The sequence below is a fragment of the Myxine glutinosa genome, chromosome 2 (genome assembly GCF_964187855.1).
Source record: "Myxine glutinosa chromosome 2, kmMyxGlut1.1, whole genome shotgun sequence".
In the NCBI taxonomy this organism is placed as follows: Eukaryota; Metazoa; Chordata; class Myxini; order Myxiniformes; family Myxinidae; genus Myxine; species Myxine glutinosa.
The window spans coordinates 271,439,307-271,466,742 of record NC_136262.1 but is presented as its reverse complement, the minus strand read 5'-3'; the positions used below and the strand labels follow the sequence as shown (position 1 = coordinate 271,466,742).

Sequence of the window (27,436 nt, the reverse complement as noted above, 5' to 3'; positions counted from 1 at the left end):
ATGTGCAGGATCTTCTCATTCGTTGTGTTCATTGTCTCGATAGCATTCTCCAAAGGACTGATTTCAACCTGCCAGCAGAATGTACCATGAAAAAAAGAAAGGGGGAGAAGGGACACACGTGCAGGAAGGAGGCGAAGGTGCATCTGGAGGGATATGAGACGACGAAGAGGAAGATGTGCGGATGGGAATGAGGAGGTGATGTGGCATATGCAGGAGGATGAGAAGAAGTATGAGGCACAAGTGCAGGAGAAGACGTATGAGGCACAAGTGTATGAGGAGGGAAAGGAGAGGTGGTGTGCATGACAGAGGAGGAAGAGAAGACGGAGGAGGAAAATATTTAAAGAGAGCTGAAGCAAGAGGTGGGAGAATTATGTGATTAAACCATTTAAAAGAAAGATGATGATTTTAATTTCATGAGGAGGTGATGTGGCATATGCAGGAGGATGAGAAGAAGTAAGAGGTGTTGTTGTAAGCACTGATTGGCTAGCACAGATATCAATATGACATGGTGTGGTGGTGGGGGTGGTTAGGGTTAGGGTTAGGCAATCCTCCTTGTAAGTCTCGCGAGATCTTGGAGACGGCGGCAGGGATTTTCGAAGCTCCACACGGTCTCCACGTTTTTCGAAGTTAAGTCTGTTCACAATTGTATTTTGTCGAAACTGTATTTATCTTTCGGTGTGTGAAGTTATTGTGTGCAACTTTGGTTGTTTCTCGGTGTTTATCTTTCATAAATTGATCGTCTGTTTGCCGTGTCGCGAGCAAGGCCTTGTACAGTGTGCACTGTACAACCTTGAGGCTTTGTTTTTCTCTCAGTGGTCCGTCGTTTGTGATCCAATAACTTTCGTTCTCTGTATTCCCAGTCTTTTCACCCATAGCCTACTTCCTTGTGTAAATCTCAACTCAAAAAAAAAAAAAAAAAAAACATTTCCTTCTCTGTTCTCATTCGTTTATTCATTCTTATTCGTTCGTTCGTTCTTCGACCACGTGTTTCTCCCCCATTTCCCCAGATAGTTTTCACTCATTAACCTTCAATGTTTACACTTTCCCCTCAAGTTATGTATTCCGTCATATTTTATAACACCTTTTTCTTCTTCTTCTTCAAAAGGCTGCTTTCGACTTGCTCACCAAATCAATTCATCCCAAAAAAAATATCCATCTCCTATAGTGCCTTTTTTCTACATTCCCTAAACTCTCCTGCACTCCATCCTCCATCCAGCGTCCTTAAACGTATTTTTAACTCGAAGGTCACAAGAAACTCATTTTGCAATAAATGTTCGTTTCCCATAAATCGTACACTTTCAAAAATCCAATCTCACCCCTCCCCTCCAAATCTTCCCCATAACCCCTCCCCTCCAAATCTTCCCCATCACCCCTCCCCTCCAAATCTTCCCCATCACCCCTCCCCTCCAAATCTTCCCCATCACCCATCCCTTTCAAATCTCCCCCCTTGCCCCCTCCCTCCTAAACTACCCCCTCACCCCTCCCCGCCAAGACGCCCCCTCGCCCCTCCCCTCCTAGAATCCTGCCTCACCCCTCCCCTCCAAATCTCCCCCATATCCCATCCCTTTCAAATCCCTCCCCTTGTCCCTTCCCTCCCAAACTCCCCCCTCACCCCTCCCCTTCAAATCTCCCCACCCTCATTGCTTCTCAATTTCCCCCCGCTCACTCCCCCTCCTCAAAGCGTCCTCCCCGCTTCTTCCCCCTTCAAACTCTCACCTCCATCTCCCCCAACCTTCTGCCTCGCTCTTCCCCCTCCTCAAATAACACCTCATTGTGGCTCACCCAATCACCATCAAACCTTTTGTCCGCCCCATCCTTCCCTTTCTCCGAGCTATTCTGAAATCTCTGACACACCTTCAACAGCTCTCCCTACCTCTTCCACCTCTTCCACATCTTACCCTACCCCTCCTCCCCCCTGTTCTGTATCTGATGCTCCCCCTTCCTCTTCATTAACGGTATGGACCTCAAACATCCGGGGCCTTCGTTCAAACTTAACCGATCTCTCCATACAGGTTGCTTCTGTCAAACCAGACGTGATCTGCTTAACAGAAACTTTCCTCCTTTATGATGTCTCTGATTCCATAGTATCTCTCCCGGGCTACTCCCTCCTCCGGTATGATAGACCTGAGCCTCGTCCTGGAGGCGGGGTTGCTATCTTTATCAAAAACTCTCTTCCTCACTCGCCCTGCACTGCACTCTCTCCACCTCACCCCCAGGAATACCTCTGGCTACGGCTTCCCCTTCGCTCCCACCTCTTGTTCATATGTGTGTTGTACCGTCCACCAAACAGTGATGACTCCATCTACATCTCGCTGTCTGATGATATGGACCAACTTCTATCTACTCATCCCAACTCTCTCTTCCTCATATGTGGTGATTTCAACTGTCATCATGCCAGTTGGCTGGGTGTGGGTACCTCTCTCACCAGCCATGGCTCCTCAGCAAAGGACTTCTGCGACTCACTGGGACTGACACAATCTGTCAATTTCCCGACCCGGATCTCAGTCAACGGAACATCTTCTCTTCTGGACTTGGTTATGACTAACTTCCCTGAAAATGTCTGCTGCTCTTCTTCTGCTCCGATCGGAACATCTGATCATGTCCTTGTTAAAGTGGACATCTCTCTGACCATCCTCAGGGAGCCTGCTCAGCGTCGACGAGTCTGGCATTTCACTCAGGCCAACTGGCACGGTCTTCAAGCAGCCATCAATCATCTGGACTGGTCTCCCATCTCTACCACCTCTGACATCAACTCATCCTGGGAATTCTTCCAAAGTAAATTGCTCTCTCTCATGCACAGATTTATCCCATCTCGTCTTCAGTTGTCATACCCTTCCTCCCGTCCATGGTACACGGAATCTTGTGGTGAGGCTGTTGCCCAGAAACAACTTGCCTTCGCCTCCTGGAAAGCAAATCCAACGGAAGGAAATCTCATTTCCTTTCACAAAGCCCGAAACAAGTGTGTGTCCACCCTCAGGAGAGCCAGGAAACAATATCTCTCCGTTCTCAAGACCGAACTCTCTTATCTGTCTCCCTCTTCCAAATCCTGGTGGCGTCTGGTCAAATCCGTTTCTGGTGTTTGTTCCCCCTCCATCCCCTCCCTTACCTCAAACGGCTACACAGCTGACTCCGCACGTGAAAAAGCTGAATGCCTCAACTCTGTGTTTGCCTCTAAATCTTGTGTCCCAAACCCATCCCTCTCTGTACCCACCATACCCAGTCGTACCCTGCTGCTCCTGGACTCCGTGTCCTTTCCTCCTGACAAGGTGGAAAAGTTTCTGTCAACCCTCGACTCTGATTCTGCAACTGGACCCGACGGCATCAGCCCACGGGTCCTAAAATCCTGCTCTGCTGCTCTATCTCACCCTCTCTCTGTTCTCTTCACCCTCTCTTTTGCTCAAGGTCAACTGCCATCTGCTTGGAAATCAGCCAACATCACCGCTTTGCACAAAAAAGGTGCAAAAACAGATCCTAGCAACTACAGACCAATCAGCCTTCTCCCAATTATCAGCAAAGTCATGGAATCCATCATTGCTTCTGATATGAAATCTTTCCTCTTCTCCAATGGCTTGATCTCTGATCATCAATTTGGTTTCAGACCAGGTCACTCTACTCTGGACATGCTGCTTCTGCTGTCTCAACAATGGATGGAGGTCCTCAATGCCAAACAGGAAATTAGAGCTGTCTCCCTCGACATATCACGTGCCTTCGACACGGTCTGGCACCCCGCTCTGCTCACCAAACTCTCCTCTTTTGGTATCCATGGAAATCTCCACGCATGGCTGGCGGACTTCCTCTCTAGTCGTCGTCAATGTGTGGCCCTGAATGGGTTTCTCTCATCTCCTCTTCCTGTTCAGGCTGGAGTTCCCCAAGGCAGTGTTCTGGGCCCCGTGCTTTTTCTGGTCTTCATCAATGATCTCTCTGACTCTCTCGAAAATCCTCTCTATCTCTTTGCTGATGACTCCACTCTCTGCCGCTCCATTCCTCTTCCCTCAGATCGGCAGTCTGCTGCCTCCTCACTCTCTGAAGACCTGGACAAAATCACAGACTGGTCAAACAAGTGGAACATGTCTTTCAATCCTGACAAATCTCACACTCTTACTATGTCTCTCCGAAAAGATCGACTGGACAACCCTCCCATCTACTTTCTCAACAATCCTCTCCAAGAAGTTCTGTCGCTCAAGATTTTGGGTCTCACTATCTGCCATGATCTTTCTTGGGAAAACCACATTTCCAAGCTGGCCTCCAAAGCCAGTCGCCGACTGGGCATCCTCCGTCGTGCGAAGTCCTTCCTCGGCACACCTGAGCTCCTCACCACATACAAGGCTTTCATCCGCAGCTCAATGGAATACTGTTCTCCCCTATGGGCCGGTGCTCCTGCCTCACACCTAGCTCGGCTTCACGCTGTTGAAACCAAAGCTTTCAGAATTATTGGAATCTCCCGCGATGAAGCTATCTCTGAGGGCCTTTCACTCACTCACCGCAGGCAGGTAGGTGGTCTTTCTGTCTTCTACCGACTCCTCTCCGGCCTTGCACCCCCAGCTCTCTCTGTGCTCTGTCCCCCAAATATTCCTACAGGTCGCACAAGATCTGCCAGCAACCCTCTGATGGTTAAACTGCCGAAATCTCGGCTCTCCGCTCACCTTCACTCTTTCATTCCTCTTTTCTCCCGCCTCTGGAACAAACTCCCTCACTCCCTTCAATCCCACTCCTCCCTCCAGGTCTTTAAAACAGCTGTTCACCACCATCTCTTATCTTCCCCCATCCAAAACCTTGATATTTTCTACCCCCGCTAATTCACCCCAGATCCACCTTGTTTGAAATTCCAACTTCTTTCCTGGAAGTCCTGGCAGTGTCCATATGTTTTATACCTCTCCCACTGCCCCCTTCCCACGCCCCCCCCCCCCCCCCAAAGCCCTCGCCCTCTCTCAGATCTCTCGATGTCTCCATGTCTCTCGGTCCCTGCTCTCAAATGTTGTGTTTGTGTCCTTCCCCCTCTCTCCCCATCTTGTCTACCGCTCCCTATGTTATATGTTTTATGTGTCGGTTTGTCTTTCTGTGTGATTAATGTTCGCTCTTTCACGAGCCTCGATATTGTATACAAAAAAAAAAAAAAAAAAAAAAAAAATGTGATCGTCTGATCGACCTGAATGAAAGGTTTCTGCAGCTCATGTGCTCAATCAGTTTTCACAGTCACATGATCTCACCTCTGAACTTTAGGGCACATGATGACATGGAAAGCGCATGGAGGAGCTTAAATCACGTGCAGTGAAAAAACATCCCGAGGTTATGTGGAGTTTTACATTAAATACAAGGCGGTGAGTAAGCAATGGCCAAAGATGGTTATTATACAGAATTTAAACTTGGCTCCGCTACAGCTTGAACCAGGTGATCATATGGAAATGTTATCAATCAGGCTAACCTGATTTTAAAAAATTCAAACATTACAAAAAGATCATTTCGAACAGTAAAATTGCTCGACGTTCACAGAAACATGTGGTCTGTTCGTGTTCCCATTTGAAACCCTGGTTTATGCTGTGAGGAACCCAGGCTTCCATATACCATGTGTGCTTGTCCATTCTCTACGAATGTCCTTGTAATTTATGTGAAACTACATGGATGTCTTGGAATGTTTTTGTCCTGCATTTTAAAGATCACTGTTAACCGACAACACAGTGATTTAAAGTTGAAAACAGCATTCTGAACAAACATTTACATTTGAACAAATGTTTGCTATTAACAATACCAATCATGTCTCTCCACGGTTCTGGATCTGTAGCAAATGAAGAAAAATGTAAGAGTATAACATCAAAGTGGTGTTCCTATGGTTTTATATATCCATGGTAACTATATACCATTGCAAATGGGGAGAGACCCATGACCACAAAGGAGAGACAGTGACAACAAAGGACAGACCCGCGACCGCAAAGGAGAGACCCGTGACCGCATAGGAGAGACAGTAACTACAAAGGAGAGACCTGAAACCACAAAGGAGAGACAGTAACTACAAAGGAGAGACCCGCGGCCGCAAAGGAGAGACACGTGACCGCAAAGGAGAGACCCGTGACCACAAAGGAGAGACCCGCAACCACAAAGCAGAGACAGTAACTACAAAGGAGAGACCTGCGACCGCACAGTAGACACCCGTGACCGCATAGGAGAGACCCGTGACCGCAAAGGAGAGACCTGTGACCGCAAAGGAGAGACCTGTGACCGCAAAGGAGAGACCCGTGACCGCAAAGGAGAGACCCGTGACCGCAAAGGAGAGACCCGTGACCGCAAAGGAGAGACCCGTGACCGCAAAGGACAGACCCATGACCGCAACGGAAAGACCCATGACCGCAAAGGAGAGACCCAGGACCACAAAGGAGAGACCCAGGACCACAAAGGAGAGACCCATAACCACAAAGGAGAGACTCGTGATCACAAAGGAGAGACCCACGACCACAAAGGAGACCCACGACCACAAAGGAGAAATCCATAACCGCAAAGGAGAGACCCGTGACTGCAAAGGAAAGACCCGTGCCCGCAAAGGAGAGACCGTGACTGCAAAGGAGAGACGCGCGACCGCACAGGAGAGACCCCTGACCACAAAGGAGAGACTCGTTATCACAAAGGAGAGACTCGTTATCACAAAGGAGAGACCCACGACCACAAAGGAGAGACCCACGACCACAAAGGAGAGACCCACAATTGCAAAAGAGAGACCCACAATTGCAAAGGAGAGACCCACTATCGCAAAGGAGAGACCCACGACCATAAAGGAGAAACCTGCGACCACAAAGGAGAGACCCGCAATTGCAAAAGAGACCCACGATTGCAAATGAGAGACCCACGACCACAAAGGAGAAACCTGCGACGACAAAGGAGACACCCGCAATTGCAAAGGAGAGACCCACTATCGCAAAGGAGAGACCCATGACCATAAAGGAGAAACCTGCGACCACAAAAGGAGAGACCCGTGAACACACAGGAGAGACCCTTGACCACTAAACATGTGCTGACGATGAGAAAGGACAATGTCATGTAGCAATGAGCGATGGAACCACAGGAAGCAATTTGTAGTGTTTAGAGTAAGTGCAAACTGTGGAGAGGAGGGTAACAAACTATAATAATAATAATAATAATGCATTTATTTTATATAGCGCTTTTCAGGAAGCCCAAAGACGCTTTGACAGAGTGCAAAACATAATGCATAGCAAAACATAAAGACAATTGCAAAAAAGAAGAATCAATAGGGAAATATTCAAAGCACAAAGGAGGGAGAAAGAGAGGAGATAGTCAGGGGTTAGATGCTGTGGGTTAAATGTTGAATGCAGTGTTGAACAGGTGGGTCTTGAGTGATGTTTTGAATGTGGTGAGTGAGGAGGAGTCTCTGATGGTGTGAGGTAGCGAGTTCCAGAGGGTGGGAGCAGCGATGGAGAAGGCCCTGTCCCCCCAGGATCTAAATTTGGTCCGGATGGGGGGGGGGGGGGGGGTCAGGAGGTTGGTACCAGCAGAGCGGAGGTTGCGGGTGGGAGTGTGTCTGGAGAGGAGGTCAGCCAGGTAGGATGGGGCCAGGTTACGGAGGGCTTTGTAGGTCAAGAGGAGGATTTTGTACTGGATTTTCTGGGAGATGGGGAGCCAGTGAAGCTTGTAAAGGACGGGGGTGATGTGGTCACGGGTCCGGGAATGGGTGAGTAGACGGGCAGCGGAGTTCTGAATGTAACTGAAACTATATACATGGAAAAGCTGTAAGCATAGGCTGTATTATTCTGGATGATCGTAATAACGGAGGAAATTATTCAAAAACCATGGCATCTATCAAAAGTAAAATATATATTGGTAAAGTATGCATGTTTGACAAATGACAAGACAAATTCAGAGGTTTTGTTGATTTTTAAAAAATCACTAAATGAGAATGTGTGGAAGTCAATAATAGGACTGTTTTGCACCACCAAACCCAATGATTTTAGAATGAGGCTGCTGGTAACGAATGGTGTGATGTGGGGCTCCAGACTAGCCCAGAACGATATCCAATAATGTGACAATACAATAATTGTCTCAAAAAGTCAATAATGTGTTTCAAAAAAAAGTAAGCACCATGAGAGTGAATTACTGCTGCAACCCTCATCCTCATTCCTTCAAGATTCCCAAGAGAATCCAAATGGAGTTATTGCCATTCCAAGTGCAACGGAGCCTTCAGCTGTGCCAGAGTTTGCACAGAAGGGTCCATTTTCTTAAATGTACACCCAAGAATGTCCCCAATGTGTCCTATTGGATTTAAATCAGGACTCCTCAATACGAAGAGCAACATCGTGATGACTTTCGAAAGAAGTTGATAAATGCACGCGATTGCCGGGGTCTCCATTGCCATCCCAGAATACATTACAGCTCTTGCGGGAAGTGGGTCGATGTCAAAATATGGAACAACAATATGATCCAAAATGTCCCCCATCTTACTTTTCGTCTGCCAGATAACCCATAGTGTGACAAGGTCAAGTAACAGACAGCCCCATATCAGAAGGGATCAACCATCACACGGGATGAACTCTGCAATGTTCTTGAGTGTGTAAGGAAGTAAGTGTGTGTAAGGGTTGTGTGTTGGGGTTCCGCTGATACCAATCTGCTGAAAAATCCGATGGCGGCCATGTTGAGTTCCCATTTCACTGTAGGACATCCCAGAATTGTTCACCCCGATAATTTGTCACCTTTGAGCTTCTCAATATCTTCCACAGACTATGGCAACACAGTCTGCCAATCGGAGTACACAATATCATCACATTCTCCAAACCTTCACCAAGTGAAACCCACAATGTGCTGCACATTCTGCATGTTGCCTTGGCCGAATGATGAATGGAAAATAATCTGTCCATGGAGAGCTGTTTCATTTGTGTTTGAAAGAAAATAGAAATTTCATCCAATTTCAATTGATTTCAATTTTAAATTAATTTTTTCCACAATTATTATTATGTTGAAGATGTACTGAACTCCTTTTCATGTGTATATTTGTGATGTGTACTCACTGTGGACGTGGAGATAACTTCAAACCAGCGCAGGATGCCCGGAAGTTCATACTCAATTGTATATGTGGTTCGCTCAATCCACATGTTCTGTGGGGTGAGCGTGAGGTGCATGGGGGGGGGGGGGGGGGGGGGGGAGGAGGAGGAAGGAGGGAGGAGATTAGGGTTTGAAATATCACTGACAAAGAAAATGAACCAATGAAAAGTGGATGACAGGGCTACTGAGCAGCACATGATCATGATGTGAAATCAATACCAAGTTTGGGAATTAAAACAATGGATCCGACTTTAAAATGATGAAAAAAAAAAATCTGCCAGCGGAGAAAGAATGACGCGCCTCGGTAGTCCGTGGTTCTACTACCATCACTGGGACGTGGTTCTACTACCATCACAACTACCATCACTGGGATGTATTTGAACCAAATCAGGAGGAATGATAGACAACTACTGTGGTGAAATTGTCATCTAAGTTACGACCCTGGTGTTATTCTTCTCATTGCCACTACGCGGCTCCGATAAAGAGACTGCCCGTTTAGCGCAGAAGGTAGTTCTGTGAGTTGTAATTCTATGGCATCTCCGGGCTTCAGCAGAATGGTAAGGATTCTGCATTGTGCGCTGTATGCCCGCTTGAATAGATATCACCTGTATGTACCTGTAGTAATACTAATACTATGATTGCTGGTTCTCCCTTTCAGATACTGTTGAGATCGATTATGATTAAACTCAGTTTGGAGCCAATGTTGTATACTCTCATTATTACAACAATTAATCGTAATCCTCTCCTGATATCGTTCGGAATCGAGATGATGCCCACGCTCCTGCGACTACCCATCCTCCGGGAAGATCCTCAAGCGCAGGACCCGCCGAGCCAGCTCTAACCTCGGAGCGCCAACTACCCTCGCTACCATTCTGCCACGAGAAGACAAGATGCATCGCGGGCACGACTCTGTGAGGCCGGCGTACCCGATTGCCGCTGGTCAGAATCCCTTCTATGTGCGAGCCGCGAGCTGCACCCATCGCGGGCACGACTCTCTGAGGCCGGCGTACCTGATCGCCGCTGGTCGGAATCCCTTCTATGTGCAAGCCGCGAGCTGCACCCATCGCGGGCACGACTCTCTGAGGCCGGCGTACCGATCGCCGCTGGCCGGGATCGCTGGCCGGGATCGCCTCAACGCTCGAGGCTCGACCGGCATCCCTAGCGGACCCGACACTTCCCGGACGCACAGCTCGTCCAGCACCGCCACCCCTGTACTGATTGATGGACAGGCAGCGAGCCTCGTCCGATGGCACGGAAGTCCGATTCTAAGGACATCGTGCGGGATCTTCATAGCCTCTCAGGCACTCGGGTACGAAGGGGAAATGTCGTATCAAGCTAGTTATTGATAGCATGATGTGGGTCATTCCATGTCAAATCATCAAAGAATCTGCCGTCATCTCTCAGATTTTTGTAAAACTTTGGGAACCAATTGGGACCCATGAAAAACAGCTAGAACTCAAATATTTTTGCTAACAGCCTCTTAATTAGTGAGATACAGGTTACCGAACTTTGGACTAATTAGCGCGATGTCGCGAATTCAAATGGCCATATCTCTAAAAGTATAACACCTAGAGAGCTGGTTTTGGTGTCATTTTAAAGGTATTTTCATGCCCTATAAATTTGTCTGGGCAACATTTTCCTACCTCCAATCACAAAAAAGTTATCACAAAATATAAACTTCAATCGTGAATCCAAAAAAAATGTATCCTTCAAATTTCCTCAAATTCATCCCAGATGTACCGGGGTTATGATGTCAAGAAGCTTCCACATAAGTTTTGTGATGGGCACTCCAAGAGTTTCTGAGATATGAGCAATAATGTACATGTACGTATGGCATATAGGTTCGAAAATCAGCATTTGTAATGTATTATACAATCATTCTAACCTAGCCATGACAGGGAACACAGGGAACAACCATCAATTGCTTTGAAGTATCATATACTTTCATTTTCAACTGGGCCTGAGGGGAATTCTCATCTGGGGAATTCCAACTGGGATTTCCCATGTGGGTAATTCGAGGTGATGCAACTTTCACAGTCTAAGATCCCCAGGGAAAGTCCAAGTTGGCTTAGTGTAATGCTTAGGCCTGCCACCAACAGAAATTGGCAGTTCACTTCTGAAGGAGCTGCAGAAAAATGACGACTGCCAAGGAAAAGTTCATCTTGAAGCAGAAATCCTGCTGCAATCACTTTGGAGCTCATGAAAAACCAAAGTCGTCTGGCTTGAGAGCTGTTAGCCAAAAAGCCATAGCCGCTCATCCAAGCCTCAAACTGCAAAGTGCACAGAAAATCTGTACCCAGTGTCGTAAGAAACTGGCAAAAAGACAACCAGGTGTGGTAGAGACTCAGAGTGAAATACCATTACCAGTGACCAGCAGCGCTATTAGCAGTAGTGAGGACAATGATGGTGGAGGTGAATCACCAATACCAGGCAGTTCAGGGGAGTTTGAATTTCATTCTCCTGAAATGGAACTGAATACACTGAATGAGTCTTTGGGATTGATTGGAGAATCACCTATTCCAAAAAAGAGACTTGCTGCAGATAAATATGTGAAATCCAAAACCAAGAAAATCGGTGACACTGGTTAGTGAACCTAAGTCAGGTTAGTGAACACTGTGTACTTGAACTCACTTATTGATTGTATAATACATTACAAATGCTGATTTTCGAACCTATATGCCATACGTACATGTACATTATTGCTCATATCTCAGAAACTCTTGGAGTGCCCATCACAAAATTTATGTGGAAGCTTCTTGACATCATAAGGTACCTCTGGGATGAATTTGAGGAAATTTGAAGGATACATTTTTTGGGGATTCACAATTGAAGTTTATATTTTGTGATAACTTTTTTGTGGTTGGAGGTAGGAAAATGTTGCCCAGACAAATTCATAGGGCATGAAAATACCTTTAAAATGACACCAAAACCAGCTCTCTAGGTGTTATACTTTTAGAGATATGGCCATTTGAATTCGCGACGTCGCACTAATTAGTCCAAAGTTCGTTAGTCTGTATCTCACTAATTAAGAGGCTGTTATCAAAAATATTTGAGTTCTTGCCGTTTTTCATGGGTCCCAATTGGTTCCCAAAGTTTTACAAAAATCTGAGAGATGACGGCAGATTCTTTGATGATTTGACATGGAATGGCTGATGTATACAGATGACTGCCTATCGGTCTTGCCCACGTTTCGACATGATTTCCCCCATCGACATCGGCGGCCTGAAATGAAGTTCGGTGGGAACACTACCCTCTCTGTTCGTGTGTTGGCGGGAATGGCTACCGAACTGTTGACGCTATTCCCGAATCTAACTCCTGACAAACGCGTCCTGAAAGCTATCAAAACGAGACGCTATTCCAGGATGCGTAATTTATCGCTGAAGATACTAGCAGCAGCCTCCTGAAAGAAGGAATAATCGCGCACGGCCGATCGACTCGGTGTGCCCAGCTCTGGTTCGACAGGGCGAGTTCGACATTTTCGGTTTTCCTCAAACGCGTGGTTCACCCGAGTAAATACGACCCGCTCGTCGACAAGGTTCGTGTTCTCCAAGCCAAATCCCAAGCACGCTCGAGTGCTGCTGCCAAATGGACGCGAGTCTACGGTTTCGGTGCGTCATCTTGCTCCGTGCGGGGATACCGCTCAGCCGGAGCTCAGCCCGGGGAATCCGATGATGGGTAATTCGCCGTCAACCCCGCCCCGCACGCGCCCGATCCGATCGACGTTGAGGACCCAATACGTGGTGCCCGGCGCCTTCGATACGCACGAATCCGTTACCGTTACCAGTAACACTAATCATCAGCGGCTGTCCCAAATCACGCGTTTGCCCAAAGGCGTCATTAACGTAATTGCATGCTTCCTGAGTGTGATCGATGAGGTCACCGTCACCGGAGTTTCGTTTATCCGAGTTTTCCATCTACCTTGGTAACTCCACGGTTTGCGGACATATTCAAACTGATCGCTCAAGCTCAATACGTGCGTGTCATAATGTTACTTGCGGTGCTTCCTTCAGGCCACGCGCCCGGTCCGTCAAGCCATCAACGAGGACTCATACCGTTATCAGCTAGGACCATTGTGCATTCGGGGAACAGACTCGCCATCTACGAGGATATACCGTTATCAGCTAGGACCATTGTGCATTCGGGATACACGGTGACCCAGGAGACGATAACACTGAGCGCGGAACGCCCGACTCCCTTGCCTCCCGTGCTAGACACGGTGGCGCCGCCCGAGTGTTCGCCCTTGAACAGAGCTCTTGGCTTGTTTACAAGTCATTCGCGCCGGAACGAGACTTTGAGACGCCTCGTCCGGTTGCTGCCTGCATAACATTCCCTCTAACCTAGACAGCGAAGGTCACTCTACTTCGGTACACAGAGCGCAGCTGCAATCTCGGAGGAGGGGGTGGATGAGGATGAGACCATCTCTCGGTTTTGTCGATAGGGAGATCCGTCCGGGACATCACGTGCGAGTCCATGGCATCGGTGCGTCACCTCGCGTCGTGCGTCATGCGGAACTCCATGGCGTCAGTGTGTCACCTCGCGTTGTGCGGAACTCCACGGCGTCAGTGCGTCACTTCGCCGTGGAGCGATCCAGCTAGGTCTGAGCCCAACGCAGAGGATCCGGCTATGGGGGGCTCACCGGCTGTCGTACCCGATTCGATCGGTATAGCCGGGCGGCCTCCATTCCGCCGGTAACCTTAACCCTAATTTAGGTTCCGGTAGACAATTTAGGTTCCAGTGGACAATTTATGTTCCGGAGGACAATTTAGGTTACACATGACATCGCATGCAGTGCGTGATCCGTCCAAGGTAATTACCGATCCACAGAGCGCTGTGCTCATGGACGAGATGCGTCATGCCCATATGCGTGTTCGAGACGAACGGAGGCCTCGTGGGGCCTTCACTTATCGCCCGGTGTGGGGACCTGGTGTGGGGGACCTTGCTGCGGATGCATCCTCGCTGCGGATGTGACAATGTGGGCCACCTGAGCGGGCCTCACCGTAGGCGACATTCTCCGCGATTCTCATGAATCGCCATGTTACGCGAGTACGATGCCTTTGGCGTCTGACTATGACGTGCGTGAGGACGTTCGTCGTTTGTGTCCGAATGGCTCATATCGTTGCTCTCTCTCCCTCGATGTGTACCCCTGTTTCTCGTTATCGTTCCATGACAACATGGACCCGAGGACGGTTCTTTACTGCATGCGGCTCCTGCTTGTTCGGTTGCGATTGTGCATCGCTGCCAGTGATTCGTTATCACGAATAATCCGCTGTAGGCTTCATTTGAGTAGAGGCCGACGTAGAGGCCTGGGCCTGCTTCCTGTAAATTAGCCACGCGTCCACGCAATGACGATTCATTCTTCGCCAAGGTACAAATTATCCGACCCAGCTACCGTGCCCGGCTACCCCACTGTAAAACTACTGCGACGTTCCATCTCAAGTCCAGCGAAGAAATTTGATGGGTCCAGTCCGAAGGTTCCGCCAACAGGCTCTCTGTCTTCTCCTGGGACGCACGGGATGTGCACTGCTTGCTTTGTTCGATATCTTCTTGTTTGGGATTTCCTTTCTCGATATATATGTATCAAGAAACTGATTGCTACCCAGACTATGAGTGCGCGGTTGAATTGCAGTAACCCCGTAATCGGGATCGATGACGCCCCAGGAGTTTTGACTGGCAGTCACATCCTTTCCAATGTATTCCGATTCTTCGCATTTCTATATACGCTGTTTATCGATATGTGCCTACTGTTCAATGGCTTGCTCGTAAAGTTTTAAACGCGGGCAGAATGTGGTGAAATTGTCATCTAAGTTACGACCCTGGTGTTATTCCAATCATTGCCACGACGCGGCTCCTATAAAGAGACTGCCCGTTTATCGCAGAAGGTAGTTCTGTGACATGTATTTCTATAGCATCTCCGGGCTTCCGCGGAGTGGTAAGGATTCTGCATTGTGCGCTGTATGCCCGCTTGAATAGATATCACCTGTATGTACCTGTAGTAATACGAATACTATGATTGCTGGTTCTCCCTTTCAGATACTGTTGAGATCGATTACGATTAAACTCAGCTTGGAGACAATGTTGTATGCTCTCATTATTACAACAACTACTAATCACTGGGATGTATTTGAACCAAATCAGGAGGCATGATACACAACTACCATCACTGGGATGTATTTGAACCAAATCAGGAGGCATGATACACAACTACCATCACTGGGATTTATTTCAACCAAATCAGGAGGCAAGATACACAACTACCATCACTGGGATGTATTTGTCCAAATTTTGGACCCATTATACACAACTACCATCACTGGGATGTATTTGACCAAATCTCGGACCCATGATACACAACTACCATCACTGGGATGTATTTGAACCAAATCAGGAGGCATGATACACAACTACCATCACTGGGATGTATTTGAACCAAATCAGGAGGCATGATACACAACTACCATCACTGGGATTTATTTCAACCAAATCAGGAGGCATGATACACAACTACCATCACTGGGATTTATTTCAACCAAATCAGGAGGCATGATACACAACTGCCATCACTGGGATGTATTTGACCAAAATTTGGACACATGATACACAACTACCATCATTGGGATGTATTTGACCAAATTTCGGACCCATGATACACAACTACCATCACTGGGATTTATTTCAACCAAATCAGGAAGCATGATACACAACTACCATCACTGGGATGCATTTGAACCAAATCAGGAGGCATGATACACAACTACCATCACTGGGATTTATTTCAACCAAATCAGGAGGCATGATACACAACTACCATCACTGGGATTTATTTCAACCAAATCAGGAGGCATGATACACAACTACCATCACTGGGATGTACTTGACCAAATTTCGGACCCATGATGCACAACTACCATTGTCTTTTACACAATCTATATAATAATAGTGTAAGGACTCGACTTTGTTATCCCTTTTACGCCGCACCCAGTGACCCGATGCCCACGGCACTAATGGATTACGATCTACGAACCGCGCTCTTTGTTTATCACGTACAGCCATACTCGAAAAATCTGAATTAGTCGACTTTGGGGCCCAAAAGCATCCGATTAACGGCCGATACGACGCCATCTTTCGACGCCATCGTATTGGCGTCTGCTGGGCGAAGGCGATGCGAGCCGTCCGCTGATTGGACAGTCGAGTGGTGTCATTAAATAATGGGCCGTGCTTACTGCTTACTGATATTGATTGATCTGAAACTTGCAAATGGGCATGTATTGCAAAGCAATTTTCCTTCTTATATTGTCCAAGTCTAAAATACACACCCACACACACACATAAATCAGCTGATCGTCAAATCTGCATTCCCTACAACCAGTGATTACAGGTTTAAAAAATGATTTTTTGACGTATTGACTCAACGATGTAAATAGGAAAGCATTAATTTAATTATTTCCTTCTTATTCTGTAAAAGCGGCCTCGATGGTATAGTGTGCGATTGCCCAAAGCAGGTTCTTATTTTGACAATCGTTAGTCGGACAATAAATACTTACGGAATATTAAATGAAAAAAAATGTTTCTTTCTTGAATATTTTAAAGCATTTTGTTTTTCATTCCACATGGTGTGTTTTTTCCCTCCCTCTGTGGACAACCAAGTGCCGGCTTCCGGGGGTAGTATAATCCTCTGTAGCAGTGTCGGGTTTTATGAGCCAATGATTATGGTGCGGCGCATGTCGAGTCACAGCAGGATTTTATGAAACGCCATTTGAAGTTGTGAAAAAGGTCAGAGTACCTGCTAACATCTCAAGCTACAGCAGGGCGGCGCAGGTCAGTTATAGTTAATCAACGGATCAATGAGAATGTCCTTTACTGTACGTACTGTACTTTACCACATCGGTTAGAAACGCTGCCGCAGGAGATCTCCGATGGTCTTTACTTTAGCTTCTGTTTTGGATTCAGTTCCCGTCTCCTGATACCTCGCAGGTGTGACGTCGCATCAGAGGACGTTAAGCCAGCTGTCTCATCTGATTGGACAGTCGAAGGCGACAGCAAGCCGTCCACTGAGTGGACAATCCAGAGCATGCATTTGTGCCGGTGTCGGCGATCGTTGTTCATATACGCACTCTTCATTCTCATCTTTCTTCCTAACTCTTACTCGGACAAGCAAATCCCCTATGCCATCCATAATGGTACACTCTATCCATACACCACATCCTCCCTTCCGTGGATGTTCCACGGGTTTCGGCTAGTCTATATAATAATACCGTAAGGACTCGACTTTGTTATCCCTTTTACGCCGCACCCAGTGACCCGATGCCCACGGCACTAATGGATTTACGATCTACGAACCGCGCTCTTTGTTTATCACCTACAGCCATACTCGAAAAATCTGAATTAGCCGACGTTGGGGCCCAAAAGCATCCGATAAACTGCCGATACGACGCCATCTTACGACTCCATCGTATTGGCGTCTGCTGGGTGAAGGCGCAGCAAGCCATCCGCTGATTGGACAGTCGAAGGCGACAGCAAGCCGTCTACTGAGTGGTAGTGGGGCGGCTTAGCCCAAATATTCAAAAGAATTGTGCATTTTGTGATACAAGCACCAAATTTGGCACACTAGTAGACTATCATATTATGAAAAGATCTGGATATTGGGCCATCTCAGATTCAGAGATTTGATTTTTGCAAGATTTGCAGATTTTGCAAGCTGAGATTGCAACGCCAGGGACGGCCGACTCCTTCCTACGAGCTGCCCACGTCACCCGCACAAGAAGAGCTCATCAAATCACTGCAGCGGCACTGCACATCCTGCAACACCGTGCGTATGAACGCCACTGTATGACATATGCTGATGATGCAGAAGACCTGCCTGAGTTCGAAGACTGGTGTCACCAGAGAGGAGAAGACATTCCCAACTTTCAGTACTGGGCAACTGTGCTGGAACTAGAGATGTTGGTACTGGTCTACGTGCGTTCTCTGCGGCAGGCTTCATTCACGACGTACCTTGATGCCCTGACGGAACTGGTCCCATGGTTCCATGCCTTAGACCACACACACTATGCCAGGCGGGTCCCTGTTCACCTGAGGGACACGGTTGCACTCCCAATGAAGCACCCAGATGTAGCCAGAGAATTCAGGGCTGGCAACTTCACTGTACAGAAGACGAAGAAGGTGTTCTCTTCGATCCCAATCGAATCGAAATCTTGCAAAAATCAAATCTCTGAATCTGAGATGGCCCAATATCCAGATCTTTTCATAATATGATAGTCTACTAGTGTACCAAATTTGGTGCTTGTATCACAAAATGCACAACATGTTTGCTATGCTGCTACACTATGGACAATCCTGAGCATGCGTTCTGCCATTTGTGCCGGTGTCGTCGATCGCGCTGTACGCTAATCTCATCAGGTGGGTTTACCATAATTTCTTCCATATACTGTGATTACAACGAAGTGAAACCGATCAGCAGCCCATCAGTATCATATAAAGCAATAAATACCAAGGCTTCAGCTTCTGAAAGCTTAAAACAAAGTGTACTTCGCCGAGTGGCGAAACGTAGGCGTAGGCCTCGGCCCTACCTATCCAGTTGTTGTTTCCGTTGTGTAAGGGGGGGGGGCAAACATTTTGGCCTCAGACCTTTGAGAGTACGTCGTTCCGTGAACTTTTTGAACGGGCCTCGTATGCCATGCTTCGTCAACGTTGGGTTGTTTTTAAATGATTTGAAGGATTAACTTAAGCACTGTGAATAGAGCAGTTTATTGTTCCTCAAAGACTGGCTGCTACGTGCTAGCCAGTGTGTAAGCTGACTCAATATGATGGTAACTTTGCAATTCCTGCGTTGTCTCTGAATCAGCTGGCTGAGTCATATTGGCGTAGGGTAGGTCATGATAAGCCCCCCCCCCCCCTTTCGTTTCACCAACTCCTGCATCTGCCACCGTTCATGATTATCAAAGTAGGCTCTACCCTGTTCACGATAAGGTAGAAATCAGAGTTGTATACGAAGAGATAAAAGGATGCCATTGACTTTGAGACGGTACGTGATATTTTCAAAAGTATATCGCAGCGTTGTCATTTAAGTAGATTGCAATAAATACGTTGTTCATATACGCACTCTTCATTCTCATCTTTCTTCCTAACTCTTACTCGGACAAGCAAATCCCCTATGCCATCCATAATGGTACACTCTATCCATATACCACATCCTCCCTTCCGTGGATGTTCCACGGGTTTCGGCTAGTCTATATAATAATAGCGTAAGGACTCGACTTTGTTATCCCTTTTACGCCGCACCCAGTGACCCGATGCCCACGGCACTAATGGATTTACGATCTACGAACCGCGCTCTTTGTTTATCACGTACAGCCATACTCGAAAAATCTGAATTGGCCGACGTTGGGGCCCAAAAGCATCCGATTAACTGCCGATACGACGCCATCTTACGACGCCATCGTATTGGCGTCTGCTGGGCGAAGGCGAAGCAAGCCGTCCGCTGATTGGACAGGCGAAGGCGAAAGCAAGCCGTCCACTGAGTGGACAATCCAGAGCATGCATTTGTGCCGGTGTCGGCGATCGTTGTTCATATACGCACTCTTCATTCTCATCTTTCTTCCTAACTCTTACTCGGACAAGCAAATCCCCTATGCCATCTATAATGATACACTCTATCCATACACCACATCCTCCCTTCCGTGGATGTTCCACGGGTTTCGGCTAGTATATACTAAAACGTCTCAATAAAGGCTCAGTGACATCCCCATGTGTTAGATCTGTTCGTGGATGGAGGTTATGTTTTCGCCCCTGTCTGTCTGTTTGTTTGTTTGTGAACAAAATATCTCAAAAAGTTGTTTTCAAAAACATCTCAAAATATCTCAAAGTTGCAGAGATGCAGCGAATATGACAAGGACGAAATGATTCGATTTTGGTGAAGATCCGGATTCTGATCCGGCTACTAGAATTTTTAAGTGATTCTTCACCATTGGGAGATCGGGCCAAAAACGATACAAAGCAGGATATCTCAAAAAGTTATGGACGGATTTGGACGAAACTTGGTGGACACGTTGGGTGTGTGACAAGGACAAATAGATTCGATTTTGGTGAAGATCTGAATATGGATTCGGATATGAGAATTATTTAATTCACGAGGTAATTCTTCACCATTGAGTGATATGGCCAACCAGGTGGAGGTATGCTGTCTACTGTGTACCCTTCTAGTTCCCATTGTTTTAACAGTGATGCCACGTTGCGTTGCAATGACATTTGGGCCAGATGTGATCTCATCGATGATCAAGTACCTTCGGCACATTTTTGGACATTTTGTACATTCTCTTCCAAATTATGGGTATTAGGATGAAGCAAGTAGAAAACACGTACTTACAGCAAACTCGCTTTCGGGATCCTTTTCTCCTTTCCGTATGGGACGTGAGTAATTGAAACACTTTACTCTGTTCCTTTTGTAGAAACTACAAGAAAAATAAAACACAAAAGACAAAATTGTGCGTAGTTAGAAAACTTGCATATCTTCAGCAATCAGTCGGCGAGTGCAATACCATGCATGTAAACACCTTTTATCTACTGCACTAGCACACACCTCAGGATTTGGTCATTGACGTTCTTGTTTTGGAAGCAGGTACGTTCCTCGAATATAGGCTGCACTGCAAAACACTGCAACTCTGAGGCCTCCAGGTCAAGTGTCACATGACGTCGAGATTGTACAGGAAGGAAAGCCACAAGTGCGGTTTTCATTCACCCCATTGGCATGAAACAGGTGAGAAGTGCAGTGTGTAGATGTTTGTCCAAATACTGAAACTGTCATGGCTGCTCTCAATCAGCAGGCATTTTACAGAATATTTGCCCATGTAGGTGCCACATATTTATTACATACGCACGAGGCAAACGAAGGGAGTTAAATTGAAAAATAAAACTGCAGAACATGTCTATGTTGCAAAATAAGGTTTTTAACATGGATCAACTGGCAAGGACTGCAATGTGCCATTTCATAATATGATTGCGATACCATGTCCATATCATGTGATGCAGATTCCACGTCAGGAGAATACTTTATCATGTGATACAGATTCCACGTCAGGGGAATACTTTATCATGTGATACAGATTCCACGTCAGGGGAATACTGTATCATGTGATACAGATTCCACGTCAGGGGAATACTTTATCATGTGATACAGACTCCACGTCAGGGGAATACTTTATCATGTGATACAGACTCCACGTCAGGGGAATACTGTATCATGTGATACAGATTCCACGTCAGGAGAATACTTTATCATGTGATACAGACTCCACGTCAGGGGAATACTTTATCATGTGATACAGATTCCACGTCAGGGGAATACTTTATCATGTGATACAGATTCCACGTCAGGGGAATACTTTATCATGTGATACAGATTCCACGTCAGGGGAATACTGTATCATGTGATACAGATTCCACGTCAGGAGAATACTTTATCATGTGATACAGACTCCACGTCAGGGGAATACTTTATCATGTGATACAGATTCCACGTCAGGGGAATACTTTATCATGTGATACAGACTCCACGTCAGGGGAATACTTTATCATGTGATACAGACTCCACGTCAGGGGAATACTTTATCATGTGATACAGATTCCACGTCAGGGGAATACTTTATCATGTGATACAGACTCCACGTCAGGGGAATACTTTATCATGTGATACAGATTCCACGTCAGGGGAATACTTTATCATGTGATACAGATTCCACGTCAGGGGAATACTTTATCATGTGATAGATTCCACGTCAGGGGAATACTTTATCATGTGATACAGATTCCACGTCAGGGGAATACTTTATCATGTGATACAGATTCCACGTCAGGGGAATACTTTATCATGTGATACAGATTCCACGTCAGGGGAATACTTTATCATGTGATAGATTCCACGTCAGGGGAATACTTTATCATGTGATAGATTCCACGTCAGGAGAATACTTTATCATGTGATACAGATTCCACGTCAGGAGAATACTTTATCATGTGATACAGATTCCACGTCAGGGGAATACTTTATCATGTGATACAGATTCCACGTCAGGGGAATACTTTATCATGTGATACAGATTCCACGTCAGGGGAATACTTTATCATGTGATAGATTCCACGTCAGGAGAATACTTTATCATGTGATACAGATTCCACGTCAGGAGAATACTTTATCATGTGATACAGATTCCACGTCAGGGGAATACTTTATCATGTGATACAGATTCCACGTCAGGGGAATACTTTCACAAAATACGACTTTCTCTCATGCACAGATTTATGAGTTTATGAGCTACCATCTCTGAGATGTATTTGAACCTAATGAGGACACATGACACACAGCTACCATCTCTGAGATGTGTTTGAACCTCATGAGGACACATGACACACAGCTACCATCTCCGAGATGTGTTTGAACCTAATGAGGACACATGACACACAGCTACCATCTCTGAGATGTGTTTGTACCTCATGAGGACACATGACACACAGCTACCATCTCCGAGATGTGTTTGAACCGAATGAGGACACATGACACACAGCTACCATCTCTGTGATGTATTTGAACCTAATGAGGACACATGACACACAGCTACCATCTCTGTGATGTATTTGACCAAATCAGGATGCATGATGCACAGGTGTCATCACTGGGAGGTATTTGACCAAATCAGAATGCATGATACACAGGTGCCATCACTGGGGTGTATTTGAACAAATCAGGATGCATGATGCACAGGTGCCATCACTGGGATGTATTTGACCAAATCAGGATGCATGATGCACAGGTGTCATCACTGGAAGGTATTTGACCAAATCAGGATGCATGATGCACAGGTGCCATCACTGGGATGTATTTGACCAAATCAGGATGCATGATGCACAGGTGCCATCACTGGGGTGTATTTGACCAAATCAGGATGCATGATGCACAGGTGCCATCACTGGGATGTATTTGACCAAATCAGGATGCATGATGCACAGGTGTCATCACTGGAAGGTATTTGACCAAATCAGGATGCATGATGCACAGGTGCCATCACTGGGATGTATTTGACCAAATCAGGATGCATGATGCACAGGTGCCATCACTGGGGTGTATTTGACCAAATCAGGATGCATGATGCACAGGTGCCATCACTGGGATGTATTTGACCAAATCAGGATGCATGATGCACAGGTGCCATCACTTGGCTGTGTTTGATTCTGACAAGACTTGGTGGACAGGTTGGGTTTGTAACAAGGCCGAATCGATTCTGATTTTGGTGAAGATCTGGTTCCAGATACTATAATTTCTTACGTGATTTATCACAATTGAGAGATTGGGCGCAAAGCGAATATAGCACGATATCTCAAAAAGATGTGGACGACCTATGACAAAACCTGGTGGATGAGTTGGCCAGGTGACAAGAATAAGCCGATTACATTTTGGTTCAGGTCCGGATCCAACCTATCAGTGGGGTACAAAATGTAAACTGCCAGGTATACCGAGTGCTGTTCCCGTCTTCAAAATGTGGCATCTACATTATGTTGAAGCTTCAGGACAAGGACCATGTGATGCAACGATGAACATTTGTCATCAAACTTCAGTCATCAAGGTAGTAGAGATGGATTTCATAATAACTATTGAAATAAAATGCATGATCAATTAGATCAGAATAACACCAAGAAATATTGTACTCCATAATGCTGACAAATTTGGAACATTGCGCTTAAACGGCGCAAACAAAGCAAAACATCATTTCCTATTGCGAGAGATTTATTAGTGCAGAGTAAACGAGTGTTCAAACTGCGAGAGATTTATTAGTGCAGAGTAAACGAGTGTTCAAACTCCGAAGTGGTTAAGTTTTTTTTTTTTTTTTTCAAGTACGTACATCATGGAGTTTCACGGCAACCACATTAGGATACTCTGACCAGGAGACTGCTTTAGATGGTTTTCAGCTGGTGATGTGCTCTTCATCTTCTCTGAATATGGAAACTGTGCGAGCAGTTTGCTTTCAAAGTCTTCTCTGCGCTCGTACTCCTTTCCTCGATATATAAACATTTTGTTCTGCAATGCAGGTACATGAGCACAATCCTCATTGTGATGACACAAACTTTCAAACAGTCACAAGGTGGCACACTTTTAAAACGAAGTCACAAGGTGGCACTCTTTTAAAACGAAGTCACAAGGTGGCACACTTTTAAAACGAAGTCACAAGGTGGCACACTTTTAAAACGAAGTCACAAGGTGGCACTCTTTTAAAACGAAGTCACAAGGTGGCACACTTTTTAAACAAAGTCACAAGGTGCCACACTTTTTTAAACAAAGTCACAAGGTGCCACACTTTTTTAAACAAAGTCACAAGGTGGCACACTTTTTAAACAAAGTCACAAGGTGGCACACTTTTTAAACAAAGTCACAAGGTGCCACACTTTTTAAACAAAGTCACAAGGTGGCACACTTTTTAAACAAGGTCACAAGGTGGCACACTTTTTAAACAAAGTCACAAGGTGGCACACTTTTTAAACAAAGTCACAAGGTGGCACACTTTTAAAACAGTCACAAGGTGGCACACTTTTTAAACAAAGTCACAAGGTGGCACACTTTTAAAACAAAGTCACAAGGTGGCACACTTTTAAAACAAAGTCACAAGGTGGCACACTTTTTAAACAGTCACAAGGTGGCACACTTTTTAAACAAAGCCACAAAGTGGCACACTTTTTAAACAGTCACAAAGTGGCACACTTTTAAAAGGAAGTCATAAGGTGGCACACTTTTTAAACAAAGTCACAAGGTGGCACACTTTTTAAACAAAGTCACAAGGTGGCACACTTTTTAAACAAAGTCACAAGGCGGCACACTTTTAAAACAGTCACAAGGCGGCACACTTTTTAAACAGTCACAAGGTGGCACACTTTTTAAACAGTCACAAGGTGGCACACTTTTTTAACAAGGTCACAAGGTGGCACACTTTTTAAACAAAGTCACAAGGTGGCACACTTTTTAAACAGTCACAAGGTGGCACACTTTTTAAACAAAGTCACAAAGTGGCACACTTTTTAAACAAGGTCACAAGGTGGCACACTTTTTAAACAAAGTCACAAGGTGGCACACTTTTTAAACAAAGTCACAAGGTGGCACACTTTTTAAACAAAGTCACAAGGTGGCACACTTTTTAAACAAAGTCACAAGGTGGCACACTTTTTAAACAAAGTCACAAGGTGGCACACTTTTTAAACAAAGTCACAAAGTGGCACACTTTTTAAACAAAGTCACAAAGTGGCAGACTTTTAAAAGGAAGTCACAAGGTGGCACACTTTTTAAACAAAGTCACAAAGTGGCAGACTTTTAAAAGGAAGTCACAAGGTGGCACACTTTTTAAACAAAGTCACAAGGTGGCACACTTTGTAAACAAAGTCACAAGGTGGCACACTTTTTAAACAGTCACAAGGTGGCACACTTTTTAAACAAGGTCACAAGGTGGCACACTTTTTAAACAAAGTCACAAGGTGGCACACTTTTTAAACAAAGTCACAAGGTGACACACTTTTAAAACAAAGTCACAAGGTGGCACACTTTTTAAACAAAGTCAAAAGGTGGCACACTTTTTAAACAAAGTCACAAGGTGGCACACTTTTTAAACAAAGTCACAAAGTGGCACACTTTTAAAAGGAAGTCACAAGGTGGCACACTTTTTAAACAGTCACAAGGTGGCACACTTTTTAAACAAAGTCACAAAGTGGCACACTTTTTAAACAAAGTCACAAGGTGGCACACTTTTTAAACAGTCACAAGGTGGCACACTTTTTAAAGTCACAAGGTGGCACACTTTTTAAACAAAGTCACAAGGTGGCACACTTTTTAAACAAGGTCACAAGGTGGCACACTTTTTAAACAAAGTCACAAAGTGGCACACTTTTAAAAGGAAGTCACCAGGTGGCACACTTTTTAAACAAAGGCACAAGGTGGCACACTTTTTAAACAAAGTCACAAGGTGGCACACTTTTTAAACAAAGTCACAAGGTGCCACACTTTTTAAACAAGGTCACAAGGTGGCACACTTTTTAAACAAAGTCACAAGGTGGCACACTTTTTAAACAGTCACAAAGTGGCACACTTTTTAAACAAAGTCACAAGGTGGCACACTTTTTAAACAAAGTCACAACGTGGCACACTTTTTAAACAAAGTCACAAAGTGGCACACTTTTAAAAGGAAGTCACCAGGTGGCACACTTTTTAAACAAAGGCACAAGGTGGCACACTTTTTAAACAAAGTCACAAGGTGGCACACTTTTTAAACAAAGTCACAAGGTGCCACACTTTTTAAACAAGGTCACAAGGTGGCACACTTTTTAAACAAAGTCACAAGGTGGCACACTTTTTAAACAGTCACAAGGTGGCACACTTTTTAAACAGTCACAAGGTGGCACACTTTTTAAACAAGGTCACAAGGTGGCACACTTTTTAAACAAAGTCACAAGGTGGCACACTTTTTAAACAGTCACAAGGTGGCACACTTTTTAAACAGTCACAAGGTGGCACACTTTTTAAACAAAGTCACAAGGTGGCACACTTTTTAAACAAGGTCACAAGGTGGCACACTTTTTAAACAAGGTCACAAAGTGGCACACTTTTTAAACAAAGTCACAAAGTGGCAGACTTTTAAAAGGAAGTCACAAGGTGGCACACTTTTTAAACAGTCACAAAGTGGCAGACTTTTAAAAGGAAGTCACAAGGTGGCACACTTTTTAAACAAAGTCACAAGGTGGCACACTTTGTAAACAGTCACAAGGTGGCACACTTTTTAAACAAGGTCACAAGGTGGCACACTTTTTAAACAGTCACAAGGTGGCACACTTTTTAAACAGTCACAAGGTGGCACACTTTTAAAAAAGTCACAAGGTGGCACACTTTTAAAACAGTCACAAGGTGGCACACTTTTTAAACAAAGTCACAAGGTGGCACACTTTTTAAACAAAGTCACAAGGTGGCACACTTTTTAAACAAAGTCACAAAGTGGCACACTTTTTAAACAGTCACAAAGTGGCACACTTTTAAAAGGAAGTCACAAGGTGGCACACTTTTTAAACAAAGTCACAAGGTGGCACACTTTTTAAACAAAGTCACAAAGTGGCACACTTTTTAAACAAAGTCACAAGGTGGCACACTTTTTAAACAGTCACAAAGTGGCACACTTTTTAAACAGTCACAAGGTGGCACACTTTTTAAACAAAGTCACAAAGTGGCACACTTTTGAAACAGTCACAAAGTGGCACACTCTTTAAACAAAGTCACAAGGTGGCACACTTTTTAAACAGTCACAAGGTGGCACACTTTTTAAACAGTCACAAGGTGGCACACTTTTTAAACAAGGTCACAAGGTGGCACACTTTTTAAACA

At 45.4% G+C, this 27,436-nt stretch overlaps 1 protein-coding gene across 2 annotated transcripts in view; it reads right to left on the bottom strand.

The window, feature by feature from the left end:
• Positions 1 to 27,436, bottom strand: part of LOC137420545 (dedicator of cytokinesis protein 1) — a gene marked incomplete in the record, with an annotated part of 615,378 nt that overhangs the window by 100,099 nt on the left and 487,843 nt on the right. For both annotated transcript variants that reach the window (XM_078772553.1, XM_078772554.1), the window contains 5 exon segments: positions 1 to 68; positions 9,006 to 9,092; positions 20,402 to 20,486; positions 20,615 to 20,696; positions 23,962 to 24,103. In XM_078772553.1, coding sequence (XP_078628679.1) covers positions 1 to 68; positions 9,006 to 9,092; positions 20,402 to 20,486; positions 20,615 to 20,696; positions 23,962 to 24,103 — 464 coding nt within the window.